The 21031-nt window shown below is 48.6% G+C and overlaps 1 protein-coding gene across 1 annotated transcript; it reads right to left on the bottom strand.

Annotated features, from left to right (window-relative positions):
• Positions 1–15367: 15367 nt before the first annotated feature.
• Positions 15368–20603, bottom strand: LOC128763878 (cholinesterase-like). The gene is made up of 10 exons (XM_053873130.1): positions 20471–20603; positions 19676–19971; positions 18879–19113; positions 18190–18322; positions 17978–18129; positions 17704–17890; positions 17175–17485; positions 16218–16427; positions 15984–16141; positions 15368–15633 (listed from the first exon to the last, which is right to left on the bottom strand). The coding sequence occupies exons 1-10, from the start codon at positions 20503–20505 to the stop codon at positions 15539–15541; spliced, it is 1812 nt and encodes a 603-aa protein (XP_053729105.1). The 5' UTR covers positions 20506–20603; the 3' UTR covers positions 15368–15538.
• Between the last annotated feature and the right edge of the window lie 428 nt (positions 20604–21031).

Below are 21031 nucleotides of genomic sequence, written 5' to 3'. Positions count from 1 at the left end.
GGCAAAGAGACACTGCTTTCAAACCTCCAAAGAATATCGGCGACTTCACTCACCACGATTTCACACTGGTGTCGATCGAAAGAAGTAGAGATCTACTTCACCTCAGAAAACTTTGCACAGCCATTTTGATGTTTAAGAAGCTCAAGTCAAGAATGAAGCGGCTGAATTAGCACTTTGGCTACAAGTGCTGTGATGAAAGGCCAGTCACTCGTTCACTAGTCAGGTCACTAGTTAGTCAAGTGAGTGCAGCTCCTGAAATGAGGATGTGGAGGGGAGCTTCTTTTCTCTGTCTGCTGCCCCAGCACCTGACCTCATGGAGCCCACCTGAGTCAGGGAGGAGAATGTGAGCGGATGGAATTGTGCATGTGTGCGACTGACGGAGCTGAGGACAGCTGGGTCTGTTTTGCCTGATCGACTTGAGCAGAGCACAGATGTTTTTATGTGCGATGCTGACGAGACATTGGTCCATTAGAACAACCTGTAATGCATTGTGATGGATCCGTGTGATCCATTGTTCTTCAGCCTGATGTTGCCCAGTTTGATGGAGCGATAGATGAGACAAGAAGAACTGGGTCAGCTCCATCATCTGAGACAAATTTAGCCACGGCTAGTCACCAGCTCCCCAAAAGAAAAAAGAAAAGATTGAGCCAGACCTAAGATACGAACGCTCATACTGCTCTGCTGAAACTCGCACCACCAGCACAGGTTCAGCCATCGTAGGCCCGGATATTTTCAGTCCTGAAGGAAACGCATCACTTCTCCGAGAGACGCCGATCTGAAATGAAGAAAAGCAGCAAAAGCATAGCGGCGCGAGGAGGCGCGCTCCCGCGGGCAGTCGCGATGAAAATACACATGTTGTTTCAACCTGACTGACAGTCGTCACGGTATAAGTTCATTCATTCATTCACTGTTTGTTTGTTTACTTGTCATTGTTGTGTTTTCTTGACAAAAGGTGACCACTGTTGGCTGACTGGTCCAACCGTGACTCCGCCACTGTTTCCCCATCAACTGATGATGAATGGCCGCCACTTACAGCTCTGCTTTACACGAGTCAAGTCCAACAACAATAAAACAAATAAACAGCAATATGGCAATAAAAGGCTGAAACTGCAGTCAGAGATGACCTGACCAAGAAGCTTAAAAATGATCATTTTCATCGCGCCAACACAGTCGCTCAGGCAGAGGAGCAAAAATAGCCAAGACCCAATGACTCACAGGAGAGTCTTGCCGTGTGGGAGTCATCCCATATTAGCCGAGAGAAGGAGCATAATCTCCATGGACACAATTTCACAGCGCGCACTAATGAAGAGAACTATCCAAGTCGACTTCTGACACTGGGAACTGATGAATTACACACTTGTATTATCTGCCATACTTTGTAAAAATAATGAATCGGCATTCATCCCGCTCGTGTGCTTTAAAGCACCATTTCTGCAGCCGAGCGCTTCGTTCCATCAGTGCAATGATGAGACCTCCAAGAACACAAACAGCAATTACAGCGCAGTGTTTGACTCCACTCATCATGAATGCTAATGGCTGCCGGTCTGTTGAGTGGCGACCTGGGAAGTGCTCCACCAAGCTTCTGTCTTTGCTGTGACCCCAGCTCCACAGCTCGGCAGGTGGCGCTCTCGGCTTGAAAGTGGTGTGCAATGTCAGTGAAACGCTTGTTCAGGATTTTAAAGCACATAGCGCCATCTAGTGGGCTCTGACAGTAAGGGCACTGCTTCATAAAGCCTCATGAGCAGTGGTGGGCTGGTGAGGCTTCATGGATCAGGCCAGGTTTCGCTTCTTCAAGTCCAAAGATTGGATTGGCAGAGAGTGCCATCCAGTGGACTCTGTAAGTCAGGACAGTGTTTCGTGAAGCCTCGCCGCTCACATGGCCATCACAGCTTCTCAACACTGCCATCACGTCCTTTGTGAGCAGGTGCAGCCGTGTCCACCAGTCGCTGGAATCACGAGGTGGACACCTCATCACACTGGGAGCTCACAAGTCTCCTTCTAACACCAACAAAAATCTCAAACCCATACAATATACACATAAAACAAAGCGCCCCTTGGCTCAGAGATCCTGCATCCTGCATCCCTCCTCGTCTCTCGACTGTCAGCGTTCCACCTGCGCAGCTTGAGAGAAGAAAACACAGCGAGCATTGAAAAGTCCTGCTCCCTTGTTGAAATTGTGTCCTGAAACACAATATCAACAGAAGGCCAGAGCAGTGGCCTTCTCATGACGACTCACCGTCCTAAGTCCAGTGGAAACTTGTCACTATTTGACCTCTTTGTGGTGAGAATGCTGTCATGATTCCGCTCTTATTTTGCTCCCGTGAGTCCTGTTTTGCTTTCTCCCTCCTTCCTTCCTGTTCCTGTGTCACACGGCTGGAGCCAGTCACCCTCTGATCACCTGTGTATAAGAGCACCTGGACTCCAGCGACGTGTGATCCACTCCTTTGTTCCTGTGTTGAACTGACTCTCCTCCTTCATTCTCTCGTTCTGTGCGCTTGTTTGGACTACTCTGTCTGAAACCCTGGTGCCTGAGTTAGTGTTTGGTTTCTTCCTGCTTCTGTGTGTTTCCTGGTTTCATTTGGGATTGACTCTCTCTGTTCACTGTGCTTTTGTCTCTCTGTTTCCAGATTTATGTGTGTTTGTTTCCCCTGGTTCAGTGACGCCTTCTGTTGCACTCTCATTCATGTTTATGGACTTCTGCCAGTTTGGTGACTCTGTCCGGACTCTTTCTGTTGTGGTTTTCTTGTTTAATGATCAAAATATGATTTTTGACTCGTGACTTTCACCACTGCATTCGGATTCCACTCCACGTCTTGACCCGTAACAAATGCGTTGCCAATGAACGTATCATATGTTCCGTTTCCACGTCATGTGATCACAACTGTATGCCTCTTGTTTTGGCTCCACGCTTCCCTATTTTCTTTCTCCTTCTGATCTTCTGCATCCTTGGCTCTGTTTTATCCCCATTGACCGATTGGTTGATTTTTATTCTTTTTTTTTTTACGTTGGTCTTCGGAGCATTTTGGAGTGTTCTGAAAAGTGACCTGGCACTTTGGACTGACATCACCTGACCGTCAGTGTTTTGATTTACGATTCTGTATGTTCGATTTCTGGACGAACTTGAGCTTCTCTATAATGGATGTGTTATTTTATGAATAAGATAAGTGATCAGATTCTGACGAGTTCTGAAATATGCCAGCCTTCAATGCTTTTGTTGCGATGTGTCTGGCTATGATAATACATGCTGCCAGACAACTCTGTTCCTTTGAACCATCTGTTTTTATTTTGTCTTCTTCTCCCAGACTATTGCCCCAGCGTGCACACCGAGCACTTGCTCCGGATCAAAGCGAAACCCATCCTGAAAAGGTATTAGGTGGCACGGCTGACGCATGATGAAAATGATGAGGCCCATAATGTAACCCTTTCCCATCCAGGGCTCCTTCACCTCCTCTTATCTTCCTCATCTTTGTTCGTCTCATCTCATCACATCCATGAAACGAAGTTGCTGTTTTCCTCTCCTCCTTCTTTGGCCTGGCGTCTGTATCTCCAGTGTTCTCCAGCGTGTCGTTCATCTCCATGTCAATTGGGCCGTCCGTCTCCGTCTCATCTTGTCCTCACTGCCATGGAGTATCTTCACCTCCGAGTCCTGTCTTTGTGTCAGAGCTACTGTCTCTGTGCATACTTCACTGCAGCTGCGTTTCCATAGTCTGACTCGCATGTTCCTGCACTCTGCCTGACATTGGCGCTTGTAATGTTTCAAACTTCTCTTAGTGCCGTGAGAGGCTCCACCAGCGCCACAATGCCCCCTGCGACATAGCTGCCAGTTTAACTGGCTCAGAAACAGGTGGAGAGTTGGTGTGGAGGAGCCATGTGATACTGCAGCTCAGGGGCCTCAAACATGATCAACCTGTGGGCCAGGAGAGGCAAAGTCTTGAGCTCTCACTGGCCATTTTGTTCCATCTTCAGCATGTGATTGCTGCTGAAAAATAATGCGTTCTGACGTGGTTTTTCCTCTGAATAGAAGCCAAGAGTTGGATTCAAGAAAGAGACACCAGCATTAGCCCACGTTCAGCATCAATGACTCGAAAGGACACGTGGTGGGTCAGTATCTTCCTGTCTTTCTTTTCTTCTGTCTGGATTCCTTTTCATCATATTGTCCAAACAACATGGGAATACTTGTTGGTGACACGATTGGTGGTTTCACACTGTAAAGACAAGCAGATGAAAGTCTCTTTGGTTGGAAGTGTCACGTGAGGCTTCAAGAAACGGTGTGCTCACTTCAGAGCCCACTAGATGGCACTGTCTGCTCTAAACTCTTTGGTTTGAACAACCATTTCCATGAAGCCTCACATTGACTGTTAAGCCATTAGCACCACCTCCTGTTGAGCTCTGGTGTTTCGTGTTTCACGAAGCCTCGTCAGCACATCAGTACTGGCCAGTGGATGTAGAACGACATCTTTAGAAAAGTAGCATGGGCTAATGAGCTCATGCCAGTGGGCCAGTGCGTGCTCCTCGGGGAAGCTCCGCAGGCTTGGTTCACCAGAGTTTTCTCACCATCTTGCACTGGATAAAGATGGCATGGGGCTGTGTCCAGGCTAAAATCGGCCCCCCAGAGGTGGCTGACAGCACTGCATCCTGCAACAAGGCTTGATCAAGGGTTCATCGTGTTGAACAAAAGCTTGCAGCTCGCCATGATTCATTCACAAATCTTTTAATAAGCAATGTGTTTCTGGCTGCGCAGTGAGGCCTATTCATCTTTGATCGTCTTTTCATAAACCATGATGGAGTGTGATTTGCAGCATTTCGGCTCTACACTCAACAGAATGGACTACTTTCACTCAGACATCTTCATTAGGACGCGTTAAAACTGTTCATTTCGCCGTCAGTTATTAGAAAAGACAGCGCTACTCAACGTTAGGTGAGCGTTGTCCCCTTTTCGGAATCGTTTCAATGATGAAGGTCACGCTGCTCTTCCTCACTGCCAGTGTGTGAACAGCCGTTTTGCCGCAGGTTAAAGTCATAGCTTTGGCTGTGGCTGTGTCAGTGAGGCAAACTGAGCAGAAGCTACAACACTGACCACTGGCTGCAGGGCTGAACAGAGCGGTGCGCCTCTCACAACCAGCAACAGGCCTGTGGAGCAAAGTCGGGCTTTAATGCTATTCACAAGCAACAGCAATAAAGGCTGGAATAAAGAGCTGACTTTTGTCATGTCAGTAGTTCCACTGCCATCCAGCGGCTGCGCTAGTTCACACCGACCAATCAGATGTTTCCACTTTGCCAGTTGTTTGTACGACGATGGCTTGGGTGTCGGAGTGTCATACGAAATGCACAGCACAAACATTCTTAGCTCCCAATGATGCTGAAGCGCGGGCAATATCATCTTGACAATGTGGCAGTTTTGACCTGTCTACTGAAGAACAGACTTCACTGTTCTTCACCGACTGCGTGTTCTGGAACGCTACTGCCACCTGCTGGGAAGTGTGACTGTTGATGCTTCAACAAAGGTTCCATCCACTGTGGATGAGATGATCTGTGATCTACGGTGGTATAAAATGGAGATTTTTTTGCAAACCAATAATACATCCATATTTCGATAACGCCGCACTTTTGCTTTTCAATTTTTATGATTGACGTTTGTCTCTCCACTGTTTAATGACGTGCTTTAATTGAGCTGTGTGCGGCGCGCCTCTGAGTGCTTTGTAAGTCAAGGCTTGTCCCACCAAGTCTGAGATCTGCTCATTGTGCCGACACACGGAACGCGCTTGAGTCAGGACGTGAAGCACTGCAGCATGTTTTGCTGCTCCCTCCTTATCCACGCTGCACCTCAGCGCATGAGTCCCGTTTCCTTCCAGTCATTGTCCCGGCATGTCGCTTTGCTTATTTTATCTTTGATGTCTCTGACTGCTTTACTTCCTGTCTTTGTCCTGTCCTGTATTGTGAGTTATGGAACATATTAATTCCATGATCTTTTCCCTTTCCATTTCCTGTCCATCCCTTGGGCTCGTCCCTTTTCCCGTTTGTTTTCTCTTGTGGCTTTCACAACCAGCGGCTGCTGCTGCTCCAGAGTTTGGCGTGGGGTTCAGTCAGTGAGTAGTGCCTGTTGAGCTCCGATACTGGCTCGTACTCCGTCACTGATGTTGGTGTAAATGGTGCGTATATGAGTTGATGTCCTCATTATTATGGTTAGTATGATGATGGTTATTATTCGCAGTAGCAGAGCATCAACGCTGGTTTATGCACGTGTCCTCTGGAATGTCATGCTGCAGTGTGCAGTATCTTCTGCTTACGGTCTAATGCAGGATGAGGAAAAGGACTGATGCAGTGAAGTTCTTCACTGACACACATCCGATGGCGAAGCCGTCTTTGTCCTGCACATGCACACCCCAACTTGGCTGCTTGCACGGCTGCCAGGAGCAGTTCCCACAGGCTGTTTACGCACTGGTGAGACCCATCTCTGGAGCCTTTTTTCTTTTTCGCCTGAGCAGCACGTGTCTTTCCGGGGCATATCAATTCAGGAATCGTCCCCTGAAGCATATCTGGCTGGAATTCCTCCAGGAGACCTCCGTCCTCCACTGGTCACTGAAGAGCAAAGACCGGGGAGTTTTGTTTGTGTGACGGCTTGTTGTTTCGTTCTGGGGTGCATTCTTTGCAAAGTTCAGTATCTCACATCAGGATGACATACTTGATGTACTGTCTCCGATGTTCATACCACCACCTTGTTTTCATTGAATTTCATGCTGTGTTTACGTCCCTCTGAGTGGATGAGGTTTGGCGTCGTGCCTGGTTCCACTGGTAGCACCTCTGTGACCACAGCGCAGATGGAAGTGCGACCACCGAGGCATGCCAGCAGAGCGTTGAGGAAAATCACATGGCACGTCGAGCCGGCTCCTGTTCAGTGGTCTGACCAGCGTGGCACACTGGATTTGGCTTGTGAGACCCACACATGAATGGAGCTCGCGAAAAGATCCCAATGTGATGTGAATGGGCGACGGGACTGCGAGAGAGGAAATGGCCACCAGGGTATTTCCGCAGACGACTGATGACATCGGATGCGTTCATTTTATTTCATTTACCGTCAGAAAACAGCAGATCCCATCTACTACAGCTGACTGTTGATGTCTGGCGGTGTATAATGCACCTGCATCAAAGTCAATGAAACACGGGTTTTCAATGACAAGTTTTTTTTTCATTAAACTTGTTGAATAACTCTCGATTTCTTATGATCATTCTACTTAAAATAAATGCTAAAAAGAGCAACACATTTCTCTTGGCATTTCCTTTCCCAACACTTGTTTTGTTACGATGCTCTTGGATTGTAGATTGGTGGTAACAGTGAACGGCCTTGTTATTTCCAACTGGTGGGCATGAACTTCTGTCTCCAGCCAGGTAAGTCAAAAGCACTGAGCGCTGCTTCTGCTCTCAGCAAGTACTCCATAACCTAAGACCTGTCTTTCTTTCTCATCAACTTCACAAACCTAAGTGGACACGCGGTGAAGATGGAAAACGGCTCGCACCTCTGTCCATGTGCATGTAATGTAACTTGAACTCATTCCTACTCATTACACTGCACGTGTGCACGACGTGTTTGTGCGTCCAGTCGTGTGCAGTGTTAGCACAGAAATGGCACCAAAAAAGTTCTGTTAAATTTCACCATGCGCAAAATAGACATGTTTCTGAGTCAGAGAAACGAACAGTGGAATGAGAGGTTGAGGTTGCGGAGCGGAAAAATGCTTCTTTACTTTTTACACGGCAGCACACAGTAGTTTGATTGTTGCAGTGCTGTTTGTTGTGTTTGATTTCGCCTGGAAATACTTGTCTCTTTGTTTGAATTGTCTCAAGTCAAGTAGATACTATTGATCAATGTGGCTCTTTCATGTCGCCAAATGACGGTCCGATCATAACTCATCATCTTTCTGTCATTCTGCGTGAAGGGCCTGTCACAGCGAAACACACCAGCCACTAGCTGGATTCTCTCCGGCTCCAGGAAACGTGCTGCTTCATGTGGGACCATTTATGGTCTTGGTGTCTTTTAAAAGCCAGCAAGTAAAGGCCCACGGAAACGTCCATTTGTGGCTCCACTTAAGGTGGATTCATTGTGTGGATGGGCTTTACAGTTACGGACTGTAATGGTTTGCTCGGATCAAACATTGCTGTGCTTCAAAATGTTCAGATGATGACGTCGTTTCTCTTTCACAGACTATGTATTCACATTCATGGCCTGTCCATCTATTGATGCATGAATTTAGCAGAGACAAATTCCGCCATGTTCAGCATCGATGATTTGGTTTGCTACTTTTAAATTCATTCCAGACGGGAAAATAAATAAATGAATAAAGAACTAAAACAGCATCCTCGGATTCAGGAGCAAAGCCTCCAATCTGTGGCACTTTTCATTCACTCTGGTCTGTCTTTGTGAGCAGTAAAGCAATAAGGTGTCGAAAACCAGACGGATCGGCGTCTGGCGTATGATTCATGAGGATCCAAAGCATCTTCGGCAGGGTTTGTTGTCCTCTCGCTATAAATAAAGAAGCACACACACACACACACTTTGTCAGGACCTACTTTTCAGTCGTGGTCACAAGTGAGGAATAACCAGAGCATTGGGTCATAGCTGACAGTAGGACTGGCTCAAACATGCAAGTACAGGAGCCGGCCGTCTTTTTTCTCTCTGTTTAGGTCTTGACCTTATCTGATTCGTCAGTCCTAGTCATGCATGTGCAACCTGCCTCTTGGTCCAGCGGTGAACACATGTCCATGTCTCACTCCAGGTTCCATCACTGATGCCAGCTCCACTTCTATCCCTTCAGAACGTCACCTTCCTAGTCCGCATCCACTTAGTTATTAGTCATAACTGGCTGATATCAGTTGTGACTTTGGAGTATCACGCACCAAGCGACACAATCACAAAAACATTTTTGGTTAAAACATAACAATATACATAACTGTTTCGTTCTCTTTTGTCTGGGCTGTAACAGGCGTTCTTGCACGTCGACCGACTGGCCTCAGAAGTAGTCTGCAGGAGGTGAGGCCTCCGGGGGCCGGGGGTGAGAAGTACTGTGATGATGAAACCAGATGCAGAACCATCTCTTCCCTGAGATGGTAGTGTTGAGTGTGGTGACCTTGAATGTGGTTCAAGGGTCAAAAATACATTAGAAGAAATGGAAAAGGTCATGTGATGGTTCCTGTATAATGTGTGTATAATACCAGAGGTGAGTCAAAGGTCTTCCAAAGTGGCCAGCTTGTGACACACCGCTCCTCCTGTTGCATGAGAACATGAGCTGTCGCTCCCATATGTCACTCAAGCAGTGGAATGGCAGTTGCAGCAATTATTGTCCAACATATCCAACACCTTTTCATCCTGACGTCCTGACCCATGAATGACCCAGGAATAAACGAGTGCGCTGCACCATTAACCTCTACAAACGTTAATATTTCCATGTCATGGGCGGTGTGATTGCGCTGTGGAAAACCCCCCACTCAACATCCACGGCAGGCTCCCGAGGTAACTCTTCGTCCAAGGCACAAAGACTCAACGTCTTCACCAAATGCTCAAAGTGCTCAGCTCAGAGGTCCTGACCTCCATCTCATGGACCAAAGATTGTTTCCCAGTTTCGGTCTGATACTCGGCGCACCATCTCAGGATGGTCACGACAAGCTTTTCTGAGCATTCCACACTGTGAGTTGTGAGCGCACGCAATGTGCTGTGCGCTGAGGATGTGACTAAGAGAGGTGGAAATGGCCTTCCTCACCACTTCTCCTGTCGTTCTCAATCCAATCTGTGACTTCAGTTTTATTTCTCTCGCTGCTCCGTTTTGATGACCTCCAGCATCACAACCTTTTGATCAATGTATTCTGCGTGTCGTAACACCTCGAATATGGGACTCTCTTCCATCCAGCGACGACACGATCGGCGATTGCGTGGTAACAAGACGTGAATGTGAATCACACCAGTGTGTTGAATTATGACTGTACAAGAATCACATGCTCCTCACACTGTGGACCTCTATTTTAATACGGTATATAGCAATGCATCTCAGCACAATAATCGCAATGGTCAGCAGGTGGTTCGTCATCAGCTTAAACCGGAAACAATGACATCATTTCAGGGTTTTCAATGTTTGCAAGTGGCTCTCACTGAAGGAATTCACGCACTTAACCCTGAAATATCTGGCTTTATGCAAGGGACACATGACACTGGCAGATTAAAAGGTACCGCACACAGTAGTTCACTCTGAAAGTGAAAGGATAATACCCAGCCAGATTGGATGACACATAAAACTGGGAAAATGGCTGATAATATCTGTCTTTATGAAGTACACACTGACTAGAAAAAGCACTCTCAGTCCACAGACCGCCTGCAAGCAGCATCCGTCATGTGCTTTCAAGCCACATTACTGTCCAACATTTAGAGCTTGTGGATGATTTGGTTCCCATGGGTGTTGGAACACTGTGACTTGGCAAGCCTCGAGCGGCCTCCGCAGCAACGCTCGCACGACGTTCTCCCGACAGCCTCCAGAGAGACAAAAGACATGTGTCTGTCTCAGCATTTTTCTCACTACACTCGGGCACCTTTGTCCCTCGTCCACGTCCGTCCAGTACGTGACACGGGGGCTGAGCGGATAAGGTCACTCGGCAGCCGTGTTCCTATCGAGGTCACTCGCTGATTGAAAACACATGGACTGCCTGACTGTCTCGATAAAGTGCAATTTGTCCTGGTGCATCCCTCGGTATGGTGTTCGGAGTGAGGTTGGGATTTTCAGTTGCATGACTCTGGTGCATGTTGTCCTCCAAATGTTGACCGTGGTGAAAGGCTACTGGTGAAGGACGTGAAAGGCCTCATCATCATATTGAAAATGATTCGTTCGGATGGTGATTTTACGATATTGTGCCATGAAAACGTGTGGCCCAAACACAGGCTGGCACTTGAGAAGAGTCAGCCACTCAGAGCAATTCAGTTGCTTTCACTCGGTGTGTTCCGCTATTCTTCACTTCTTCCCCACTTTCCCCAGGCCTCTTTGAAACCCTGTGCTCAGGGAAACTAAATCTGTAATCAGCTTAGTCGTGTTGATGCATCAGACATTTTTAATCAGCGGTATTGAAAAGAGAGCAGCTCAACACTAAGGCGCTTGGCAAAAGCCATGTGCCGAGAGGAGGGGAAGTAATGGAGAAGTGGGGGAGCCAGGATGGAGGGCGAGAAGCAAGAGGGCCACCTTTCTCTGTCGTGTCGACGTGTCTCTCACGAGCATGAGTGAGAAACCCATGCCATTCAGAAATGCATGGGTTTATTCCCGGTGTTTTCTTATTTCCTTTCTTTACGTCCATGCTGAAGTTCACTTCCGTTCAGGATCATCGAATAACTTGGCCCGTATGATGAGAGCCAAGCTTTTCCGAGCTCGGTGTCCTGCTCCCTCCTTGTTGACGATGCCTTTCAACCATTCACTTGCTTCTGTGTGGCCAAAACAGGCCTTCCCCTCTTGGATATTTGCTTCACCATCTCCCGACTGGACGCTAAGTTGGCTGTGTTTTGGGTGTCTGCCTCCGAGTGTTGCTCCTTTGGTCTGGGACTACCAGGCATGTTTTATTCAGAAGATAAGACAACAGGTCGTGAGATACAGCGCCGATCCCGCCTCCTTTAATATTTGATGTGCCGGAGCATGTGGCTATTCATTCCTTTATCACTTTTCATGCCTGCCCTTTCCTTTGCTCCTGAACTCTGGGTCATAAAGGGAGTCGGAGACTGCAGATACTTGCAGCCCTCTTCTTCTAAGGCAGATAGATAGCATCTTAAAAATGTGTTTAAAAATTAACCAGGAGTTGCAGCTCATTTCATTTAGCCTTGCAGAAGTTCATTCTTCACGGACGTATCTCGGGATTCCAGTCAAGATGGGCCTGTTGTTGCTTCTACCTGCTGCTGCCCCATTATAGAGCCATGCTGTATGGAAGGACTGAAATCGGCTGCCTGCTGTGCAAAGCGTTTGCTGGTCTGTTTTGTCCGGGGAAACCCTGCCCTTGTGTTCGCCTTTGTGAAACTCCTCGAAACAGGAAGAGCCTTTCTGTCTACCTGCCAGCCTACAATTATTCCATTGACGTTATTGATATTGTGTCTCAAAAATATTCCAGATGTGTTGCAGAGGTGAGGCAACAAACCCTCTCACTTCACTCCAACTTCATTTCGAATGTTATGTGAGCAGAAGAACAACGTTGGGCTGTGAGTAAACGTATTCCTCCTTGGATCCCTTCAAATGATTTGGGTTTTATCTCCAAAGCTACCTGTTTCATTTTTCATTGTCATGCGCCGACAAACAGGAAGAAGTGAGAGCAAAAGCATGTTTGAGTCCAAGGATGGAGGAGCGTTCACTGTCCCACTCTCTTGTCACTGAATACATGAAGAGCTGACAAGAGCACAATGATCCCAGTTGCAAATGAATGTGGAGTAATGGAGCTGCGCCTTTTGGAAAAGTCTCATTCTAAAGCCCAGCGTTGGCTTGTCTGTCCGTCCGCTGTCATTTCATGTCCCTGTGCAATGGTGGACGCCTGTGTGGCATGGAATGAATGGCTCACGAGGAGCGGGTCCATTGGTGCAGTGGACCATAACTGTCATGATTCGCCTTTTATTTTGCTCCCGTGAGTCCTGTTTTGCTTTCTCCCTCCTTCCTTCCTGTTCCTGTGTCACACGGCTGGAGCCAGTCACCCTCTGATCACCTGCGTATAAGAGCACCTGGACTCCAGCGACGTGCTCCAGATCCACTCCTTTGTTCCTGTGTTGAACTGGCGCTCCTCGTTCATTCTCTCGTTCTGTGCGCTTGCTAGCTTGTTTGGATTACTGTGTCTGAAACCCTGGTGCCTGAGTTAGTGTTTTGTTTCTTCCTGTTTCTGCGTGTTTCCTGGTTTCTTTTGTCACTTTCTCTGTTCATTGTGCTTTTGTCTCTCTGTTTCCAGATTTAAGTTGGTTTGACTCTCCCGGTTCGGTGACTCTTTCCGTTGGACTCTCATTCATGTTTATGGACTTCTGTTAGTTTGGTGACTCCGTTTGTACATTCAGAGTTTGCTTTGTTTCTCCCGGTTCGGTGACACTTTCTGTTGTGGTTTTTGATGTTGTTAAGCATTAAACTATTGTTTTTGACTCGCCCTGACTTTCACCACTGCGCTTGGGTCCCAGTCCACGTCCTTGACCCGTGACAACAGCCTTGCTTTGGTTGAACCTCTCGCAGCCCTTTCATCATAACGATGACTGAACAAATCCAACAACATCTCATCAGTGACAAAGTTTATTTGAGTGAAATGCACGTTGAAATGCTACCGTTCAACTCAGGCTGGAAACGCTTTGTTTCTTGGTTTATTTTACACGAAATACGCTTCAGTTTTTCACATGCTTACCACATCACTGCTATTCAAGCTATTTATTTTGGGAGGACTTTAACATGGAAAGTTCATTAACAAATGTATCTTGACAAGAATGCGTCAATTTTTTTAAATTATAGTCTGATTCAAGAGTTGGAAACAATGGTATTACAATGGCAAAAGTGCAATTACAGAAAGAGAAACACGGCTGAAATCTTAAATTCAAATAACCACAAATATACGATAAATAAAATTGCATGAAAAAAAATAAAAACTGGTCTGGCTGTCACAATAACCACCACAATGTCATTGAACTGAAATGAGCTTGGGCCCACATCAAGCACCAGCGGGTGTTGGTGAGGTGGTCCTGGTGCTCCATGCTTGCCGGGGACAGCTGCGCCTCCACAAGTCACCGTCAAGCCGCCGCCTTGCCCGGTGGACAGAAGTGGGGACGATCCTTGTACTCTGCAGTTCAGCATCGTTTTCATGTTTCATAGTTTGTACAAAAAACCTGTCAGCATCATGAATGTCTTGCATGTATTTTCCTTCGCCGTCGGCATATTTGCATCATAACACTGTCAGTCGTTCACGCCGGCCATCATTGTGACTCGGGTCCAGCTTGACTCTGCCCGGGGCTCTGTAATCCTGATGTCACATGACATGCCGTGGGCGGCGCCGTCCTCGTGAATAACGGATTCATGATGCTGTTACTCTGACGTCATTTTTCATGGCGATGACACAGTCGCGGTCCTGCCACCAGACTGAACCCAGCAACCCACCTCCTGTGAAGTGGCTGCTGTCAGGCTCAGGGAGCAGCACTGACCAAGTCTGGACCATTCAGTGGAAGTGAAAACACCTGGACTCGCAGCCACAGCCGTTCAAGCAAGGCAATTCTCCCAAACGTCTCTTTAGCTCTTGCATCAACACGCTGACCTTTGCTTGGCAACACTGTTCATCTGTGCCACACTCCAGATGACAAACTCGACAAAACAAAGAGCTTGTATTTAGGAAACCTGCCCACTTCTACGTGAGGATGAAAGGACTGCGCGGCAGCGTGGCTTGATCTGAGCATGTGCGCTCATCTTCTAGGGCCTCAGAGTGAACATTTGAAAGGAGACATGAGCATTGTTGTGTCGCTCAGTCTCATGGCAATGGAGTCAAATAAGTTGAAACAAACCAACCTGCACTGCTCACAGAGGCGTGTAGCGTCTAAAAATATGCATCAAGATCAGAAAAGAAAGTCAAGACAAAGGTGACCGTGTGAAATGTGATTTTGTTTTGATATTTTTATATATACCAGGAAGATTTTTTTTTTTTCCCGATCACCTGTTTCCCCTTCATGTTTCCAAGACGTGGCTCCGGATTTGGTGGTGCGTCACTGTGTGTTGCTCACACATGCATCAGGAGCTCAGTTACGAAACACATGGAAAGAAAAGCCTGTGTTCCCCAGTTAGTGCTGTTGCTGCCATGCATGTCTATTACTGGGAGTGAATATATCGAAGAGTGTCTATTTTTACTGCCGAGTTCTGGAACATTTGGAGCGAGGAGCTGAAACATACAGTCACTCATGTAGAAACAGGTCTGCTTTCATTGGCTGATGTACACTGTAGTCACAGCAAAACTCAGTTTTGTCTGCCATCAAATTTGAATATGATGGAAATTCAGTACTGAACTGACGTGCAATGAAATGGACACAGAATGGGATGAAAGGTGAGGTGAGTGTATGCTTGTGTTTCAAGGACTCCAGTGCTTGAAGCCTGACCTTTCACTCTCCAACGATCACAGCATTCAGAGTCTGATCTAAATCTGTCCAGATTCTCATTGGCTCTTGATAGAGCGAGCCCTGGCTCAGGACGTGTTTGGTGCTGCAGGAGGTCTGGCCCTCCATCACACACTGTGCTTACAAGTGAATCTGAGCACCGTCTGCTCATACACTGCTCATGTCATAACATTCTAATAAAGCCATGAGATGAGACAATGATTTGCTTGTGAAATACCTTCACAGAAACTGGTGGTTGTTGGAATATATCTTTTATGAATGACAGCAAATTCAACTTTTTACAAAGATAGAGATGCATGCAGTCCTGTTCCTGCGCTACGATTCAAGAAAAAAGAAGAAGAAGAAGGTGTCAAACGGAACCGAGTAATGTCAAAGCAGTGTGTGAGTGTGAGCGGAGCTGCCCTCCTCAGTCCTCGTCTAGAACCATCTCAAGGCAAAAAGCAGGGCAAGGAAAAGCGTCCAGCTGCAGTTGAAGGCAGGTCCATGTGAAGCCAGACAAGCTGCCAGATGTTCTGTGAGGGAGGAGAGGAAGCTGGTTAGATGCTGTTGGATTTGCGTGTGTGTGTGTGTGTGAGGTTGTGCTGATGGAGCGCCACACGCCGGCCTCTCAGGAGGTACAGTGCCACTGACTCGGTGGTTGGGCCGATCAGATCACACGTCGGGAAAAGACTGAGACGCAGCCGCTAGTCAGCGCGTGGGTGTGTCCATGTGTAGCTCGACCTGTGGGGGCCTGTGGCCGCTCCCCACAGTTGAAGTGTCAGTCTGTCATAATAAGGGGGTTCCAGTTTTGTTGCCAGTCCTGGTTGAGGTCAGCCATGTGTTTGGGCTGGGCTTAGGTTGAGGGGCAGAGGCTGTGTCTGACCTGTCACTTGCTCCATCTGTGGAATGAGTTTGTTCCACAGTTGACACTCCTGGGCCTTCAGCATGGTCTTCTGCTCCGGGTGGTTTTGGTTCAGAGTGATGTACTCTTGCTGATCAGCTGTGAACTTTGGCCAGAAGGCTCCATCGATTCCCGGGTCCCTGAAGAGACATCAAACAACCTGTCAGCAGCTCCAAGTCCTCGGCGTGCTCAGAGCAAACACTCAATCAGTCCAACCCCGTCCTCGCGAAGTTGCCCCAGTGTCTCATGAATTTCTTGGTCATGTTGACTTCGTTCTTGGTGTATCCCCAGGACGCGTTGAGGGGCAAGCCAAAGACAAACTCGATCTCGTAGCCGTGCATGGCGCCCGCCCACGCTGGCCACGGGTTGATGGAAGACTGGTGATCAAAGAGATACAGGAAGCTCTTCCCTCCATGCTGCGAGTACCTGAAAACACGCACATGCAGTCACTGCTCCGACCTCCTGCTGGGCCCCGGAAATAAGGACACTGCTTCCGCCCATCGCAACGACGACGACGTCGCACGTGTGAATCACATCGAACTATTCTCTCTGGCAACCGTTAGAAAACATTGTCTGGGCACCTGCACTGTTGATATGACCGACACTAGTGGTTTCCAAATGTACTCTGCCGAGTGGAGAGTCCATGTGCGTGGATGTCTCCAGACGCTCCCCTGGGGTGATCATGGGCTTGACATTTGTGACATGACTCAAATTCCCAGTAAACCAGGAGACGGATTGCGATGACATTTAGCATTTCTTTCAAGCCTCCAGGACGACCACAGTTTTCAATGGAGCTCTGCGCTGAATGACCATTTCATGAAGTCAGACTTGCCATACAGCTCTTCCAATGAATCAAAGAATCACAGATTTTCATTATTCTTACTCACAGTATTGTTATTACGATTGTTATTAGATGTCCTTTAATGAGTCCCACGGTGGGGACGTTATTGATGTGCTCATAGCTGTGTATTTGTCAGCGGCCATACGTTACTTTGGTGAACCGAGTGGGGAGGATTGTTGTCATGACCGCCAACCTCCGCCTGAGGCTGTGACTCCGTATGACCTTTGACTAACAAGACCTAATGGCATTAATTGGTCTACAGCTGCAGGCATATTTGGAAACCATAAAATCCATGACAGCTCATAACTCCACACATCAAACTTGGCTCCCACCTTTGGGCAAACTCCAGCAGGGGGCAGGCAAACATCCGATCCCCGACCACTCGTCCCAGTGAGTCCCGATTCTTCATTTTGCTGCTCGGGTCGGTCCAGTCGGTGTACTGCACCACGACGGCCTGTTTTGCCAGGTCGCTGGCCGCCCCCATGTGCTGGGACAGCCCGTGCAAGAACTCGCTTCTGCTGATCAGACTTTGGCCGAGCAAGCTGAAGCCAGGAATGCCGTAGAACAAGAAATAGGTTCCTTCATCTCTGTTGAGACCAAACATCACATCTTTCTTGGGAAGCTTGCCGGACTGCAGCATCATCTGTCAGCACGTGCAAGACAGAACAGAGAGGATTGTTGTTCGATTCCCTCCTGACTTCACGGCCACATGGAGACAAAGGGACATGACACAGAGGCAAGGGAGACCCTGGAGAGGTGGCCAGTCCGGGGGAACACAGGGAGACAGCCACAGCCTTTATGGCCTCACAAAAACACGCATGTCTTTCAAGCTACCACGCTTCTGAAGTGAGGCGCACTCACCTCCAGCTGATCTGGCAGGAAGTCACCGTCGCGCAGAGGTGCAAAGGGAATTCCAAACATCGACTCTTTATCCAAGACCGCCAGCTGCTTGGACGTGATCACCTTCGCATCAGCCTTTTGGAGACACATCTCCATATGCGCAGCAGGTGATGTTGGACATCCAATGAGGCCTGCAAGCGTCATGGATCTTGATGGTGCGAGAGAGAAAAAAGTGGCAGTTACAGGGAGCAATCATCACGAAAAGGCCGTGAGAACCTGCACAGCTACAGACTACCTTTTGTGGGAAGCGTCTTTGGTGAGAGTGGCCCAGGGAGCATTTGGGGAGGCACTCTCCATGATCGCCCGCTGAAAAAGATTCTGGCTGCCGGGTGACAGAAGGTGCAGCCCCACAGACGCTGACCCAGCACTTTCACCGAACAAGGTGACCTGCATGAGTGCGGCAAGTTGAAACGTGGGTTAGCAGATTTGCAGAGACGAAAGTCGCACCTTGGATGGGTCTCCCCCGAAAACGGCGATATTGTCGGCCACCCACTGGAGGGCCAAGCGCTGGTCCAGCAACCCTGCGTCGCCTTTGATGTTCTTGTTGTGAGGAAGCGATAAGAAACCAAACGCTCCGACTCTGTGGACAAAAACGTACAGAGAGATAGAATGAGGTCCCAACACCACTAAGAGAACAAGTCATAAAAGCAATCAGACCTCAGCCAAGCCACTTGTCGACAACCACAGTTGAGTTTTATTTGTTCATTTTTAAACTCAATATCTCACCATCCAGTCAGTCCCACAAGTGTGAAGGTAATGGTCGTAATGAGTAGCAGCCGTTATGAACCGTCATGTTCAGAGTTCAGGAGGTGGCGCTGTGAGGAATGTTTGAGAACAAAGAGTGCCATCCAGCGGGCTCTGAACATGAGCAATGGGCTCAATGGGGTGGCGCTAGTGTTGTCAAAACTCAATCATACAGGTGGAGTGAAAGAGAGCGCTGCAGCTCACTCCTTCAATCCTGCAAGAGATTCATGGGCCCAGATGGGATCAAGCACCCAGCCACTACCCAAACGTCAGAATCTATTTCTTCAATTGAACCGCAATCTGTTCTGCTCTTTCTTGTCACCAAATCTTTTCCGTTCAAGGCCCTATTTTTTATTTTGTTTACACTCCTCCCAGGAAAGCTTTATTAATACCTGTAATTCATGGAGACCACCACGACACTTTCCCATTTACTCAAGTATCGTCCATCATAGACGTCCAGACTGGATGTCCCGGTGGTGAACCCGCCCCCGTAAATCCAGACGAGGACAGGAGCCAGTGGTGAGGCCTGAAGCTGTGTTTTGTTGAGACGTGGAGACCAGACATTCAAGTACAAACAGTCCTCGCTCAGCGGCGTGTTTGGGTTCCACATCTCTGCCCCTCGGAAGCCTGCGTCGAAAGAAGACGTTAGTCTGTGGCTCCTTGTTGTGGTGTTGACCTTTACTTTCCCCACATTAGTGGGAAGCCTGGCTGTTGGAGCTATTTTAAAAACAATTAAGGGTCCGCTCCGCTTTCAAAATGGGCCGGCGCTGCATTTAGACTCATTAGAAAACAGTTCATCTGCTGTGAGACATGGAGATAAACAGGAAATAGCTCAACTCCCCGCTTTGTTGTCTTACTCTGCACGCAGCAGCAGAGGTCTTCCACATGCTGATGGCATCTAGCCGTTGCAGCGCCGGCTATATTTGGAGCGGAGGGTCTTTGGACACGCATGCCGAGCGTCCCGGCCCGACAGGTGGCGGTGCCTATAAATACCAATGTATCCATGGCGGCACCTCGAGCCGACCCCGGCGGGGGAGGGGGGCCCTCCGTGCAAGCCTGATGGAAGCTGCTCTGACCCCTGCTTTGGCATTTCAAATGACGTCCTCATTTTGGTTTTCCAGTGGGCCATGCAGTACATGTATCCGCTATACAGCGCAGTGAGCGTGTGGGGATGAGCCGAGCGACCCACCTGGATAAGCCGAGTCTGGCATCTGATAGCAGGAGTTGGGGAATTTGCTGGCATCCTTCACCCCAGCCCATCTCTCAACAGGCTGGGGCGCGCCGAATCGCAGTTTCCCCACTGGAGGCTTTGCGTAAGGAATCCCAAGGAAGGCTTTCACCTCCCCACCCAGCACCGGGAGCAGCTTCCCCTGAACTTTTCCAAGCTTTGTGTCGATGAGCAGGTCGTCCTCTGGCGTTGCCAGCGATCCGCCCAGGTGATGCAGACAAAGGATCAGGGTGAGGTGTCTGCAGGCCATGGAGAAGCTGGAGGAAAACATGATTCACTCAAAGGCAGAGCGTGGGCCCCACAGTTGAATCCCGGCCCTTCACAATGACAGAAAGCTGATGAGGCCACGGGACTTGCTGCTGATCCACAGCAGGGGACCTGGATTTCAACTCTGAAAACTGCCACATCAAACGAGTGAACTACACTGCTGTGGATTATAAGAAGGGCCATCTTCACTTGCTCATCAACTGTAAATGAATTGGATGAGGAGGGCAAGACCTCGCTCCTGTGGATCTGAGCTTGAGTTGACAGACAGTCAGCAGCGCGCAGTACACGGCCGGTACCGTCTCAGTCCTCGGCGGGCTCTCTCCCCGCACGCGCAGGTTGGCGTGGCGCAGCCTCTTCTTATGTAAAGCAGTCCTTCAGAATAAAAGCTGAGCAGCGCTGGATCCCATAAGATCGCGGTGCGCTGAAACTAACGGGGATAACGTGCGCTCCGACGGAGCCCTTTCCAGTGGATGTGGAGCGCAGCCTTACCTGGTCTGAGAGCGGTGGTGGTGCGTGCCGAACATGTGCGCTGCGCTCCCCCGCGGCTGCTGCTGCGGCTGCTGCTGCTGGTTCTGCCGCTCCAGGCCCGGTACTGGTCACAGCAGCGGTGCTTCTCCTGTCGGAAACGCTCCAGCAGGAGTGAGAGAGGTCCCCTGTTAAAATTAGAAATCAATGGCAGCCCAAAGCTCAGGAGAGGTGTGGGATTCCCAGCGACTGCAGAGTGGAAACAGACGGTGTTGAAGAATCCACAAGCATATTGGACACTAAAGAACTTTGCTGAACAACAATAACAATAAAGTTGAGATTTTGAACATTTTTTTTTTTTTTTGCTCCACAGCTCACGCACAGTTGCGTCGCGGGGGCAGCAGCCGGAGCAAAGAAAGCTTCCTGCTGGCTTCTCTGCTCCAGTGGAGGAGGTCTGATCTGCAACCTCCTTTATTCTGACAATTTCACGTTCATAACGTAAAAATAAAGGCCCAGGCAGAAAGCCTCACGTGCCCTTTAAACCACCCATCTGCTGTCATTGCCCAGGCGGCGGGCAGTGGCCTG

This window comes from Synchiropus splendidus, chromosome 8, assembly GCF_027744825.2.
Source record: "Synchiropus splendidus isolate RoL2022-P1 chromosome 8, RoL_Sspl_1.0, whole genome shotgun sequence".
In the NCBI taxonomy this organism is placed as follows: Eukaryota; Metazoa; Chordata; class Actinopteri; order Syngnathiformes; family Callionymidae; genus Synchiropus; species Synchiropus splendidus.
Note: the sequence above shows the minus strand (reverse complement) of the source record. Positions and strands in the feature narration are given on the sequence as shown.

What these genes read in the sequence shown, in the direction of transcription:
- LOC128763878 (XM_053873130.1), bottom strand. Translation starts at nt 20,505, where the DNA reads ATGTTCGGCACGCACCACCACCGCTCTCAGACCAG. An exon ending in TCGGGGGAGACCCATCCAAG is followed by an intron (nt 18,130 to 18,189) that starts GTGCGACTTTCG and finishes GCACTCATGCAG; the next exon opens with GTCACCTTGTTCGGTGAAAG. An exon ending in GGCAACTTCGCGAGGACGGG is followed by an intron (nt 16,142 to 16,217) that starts GTTGGACTGATT and finishes ATGTCTCTTCAG; the next exon opens with GGACCCGGGAATCGATGGAG.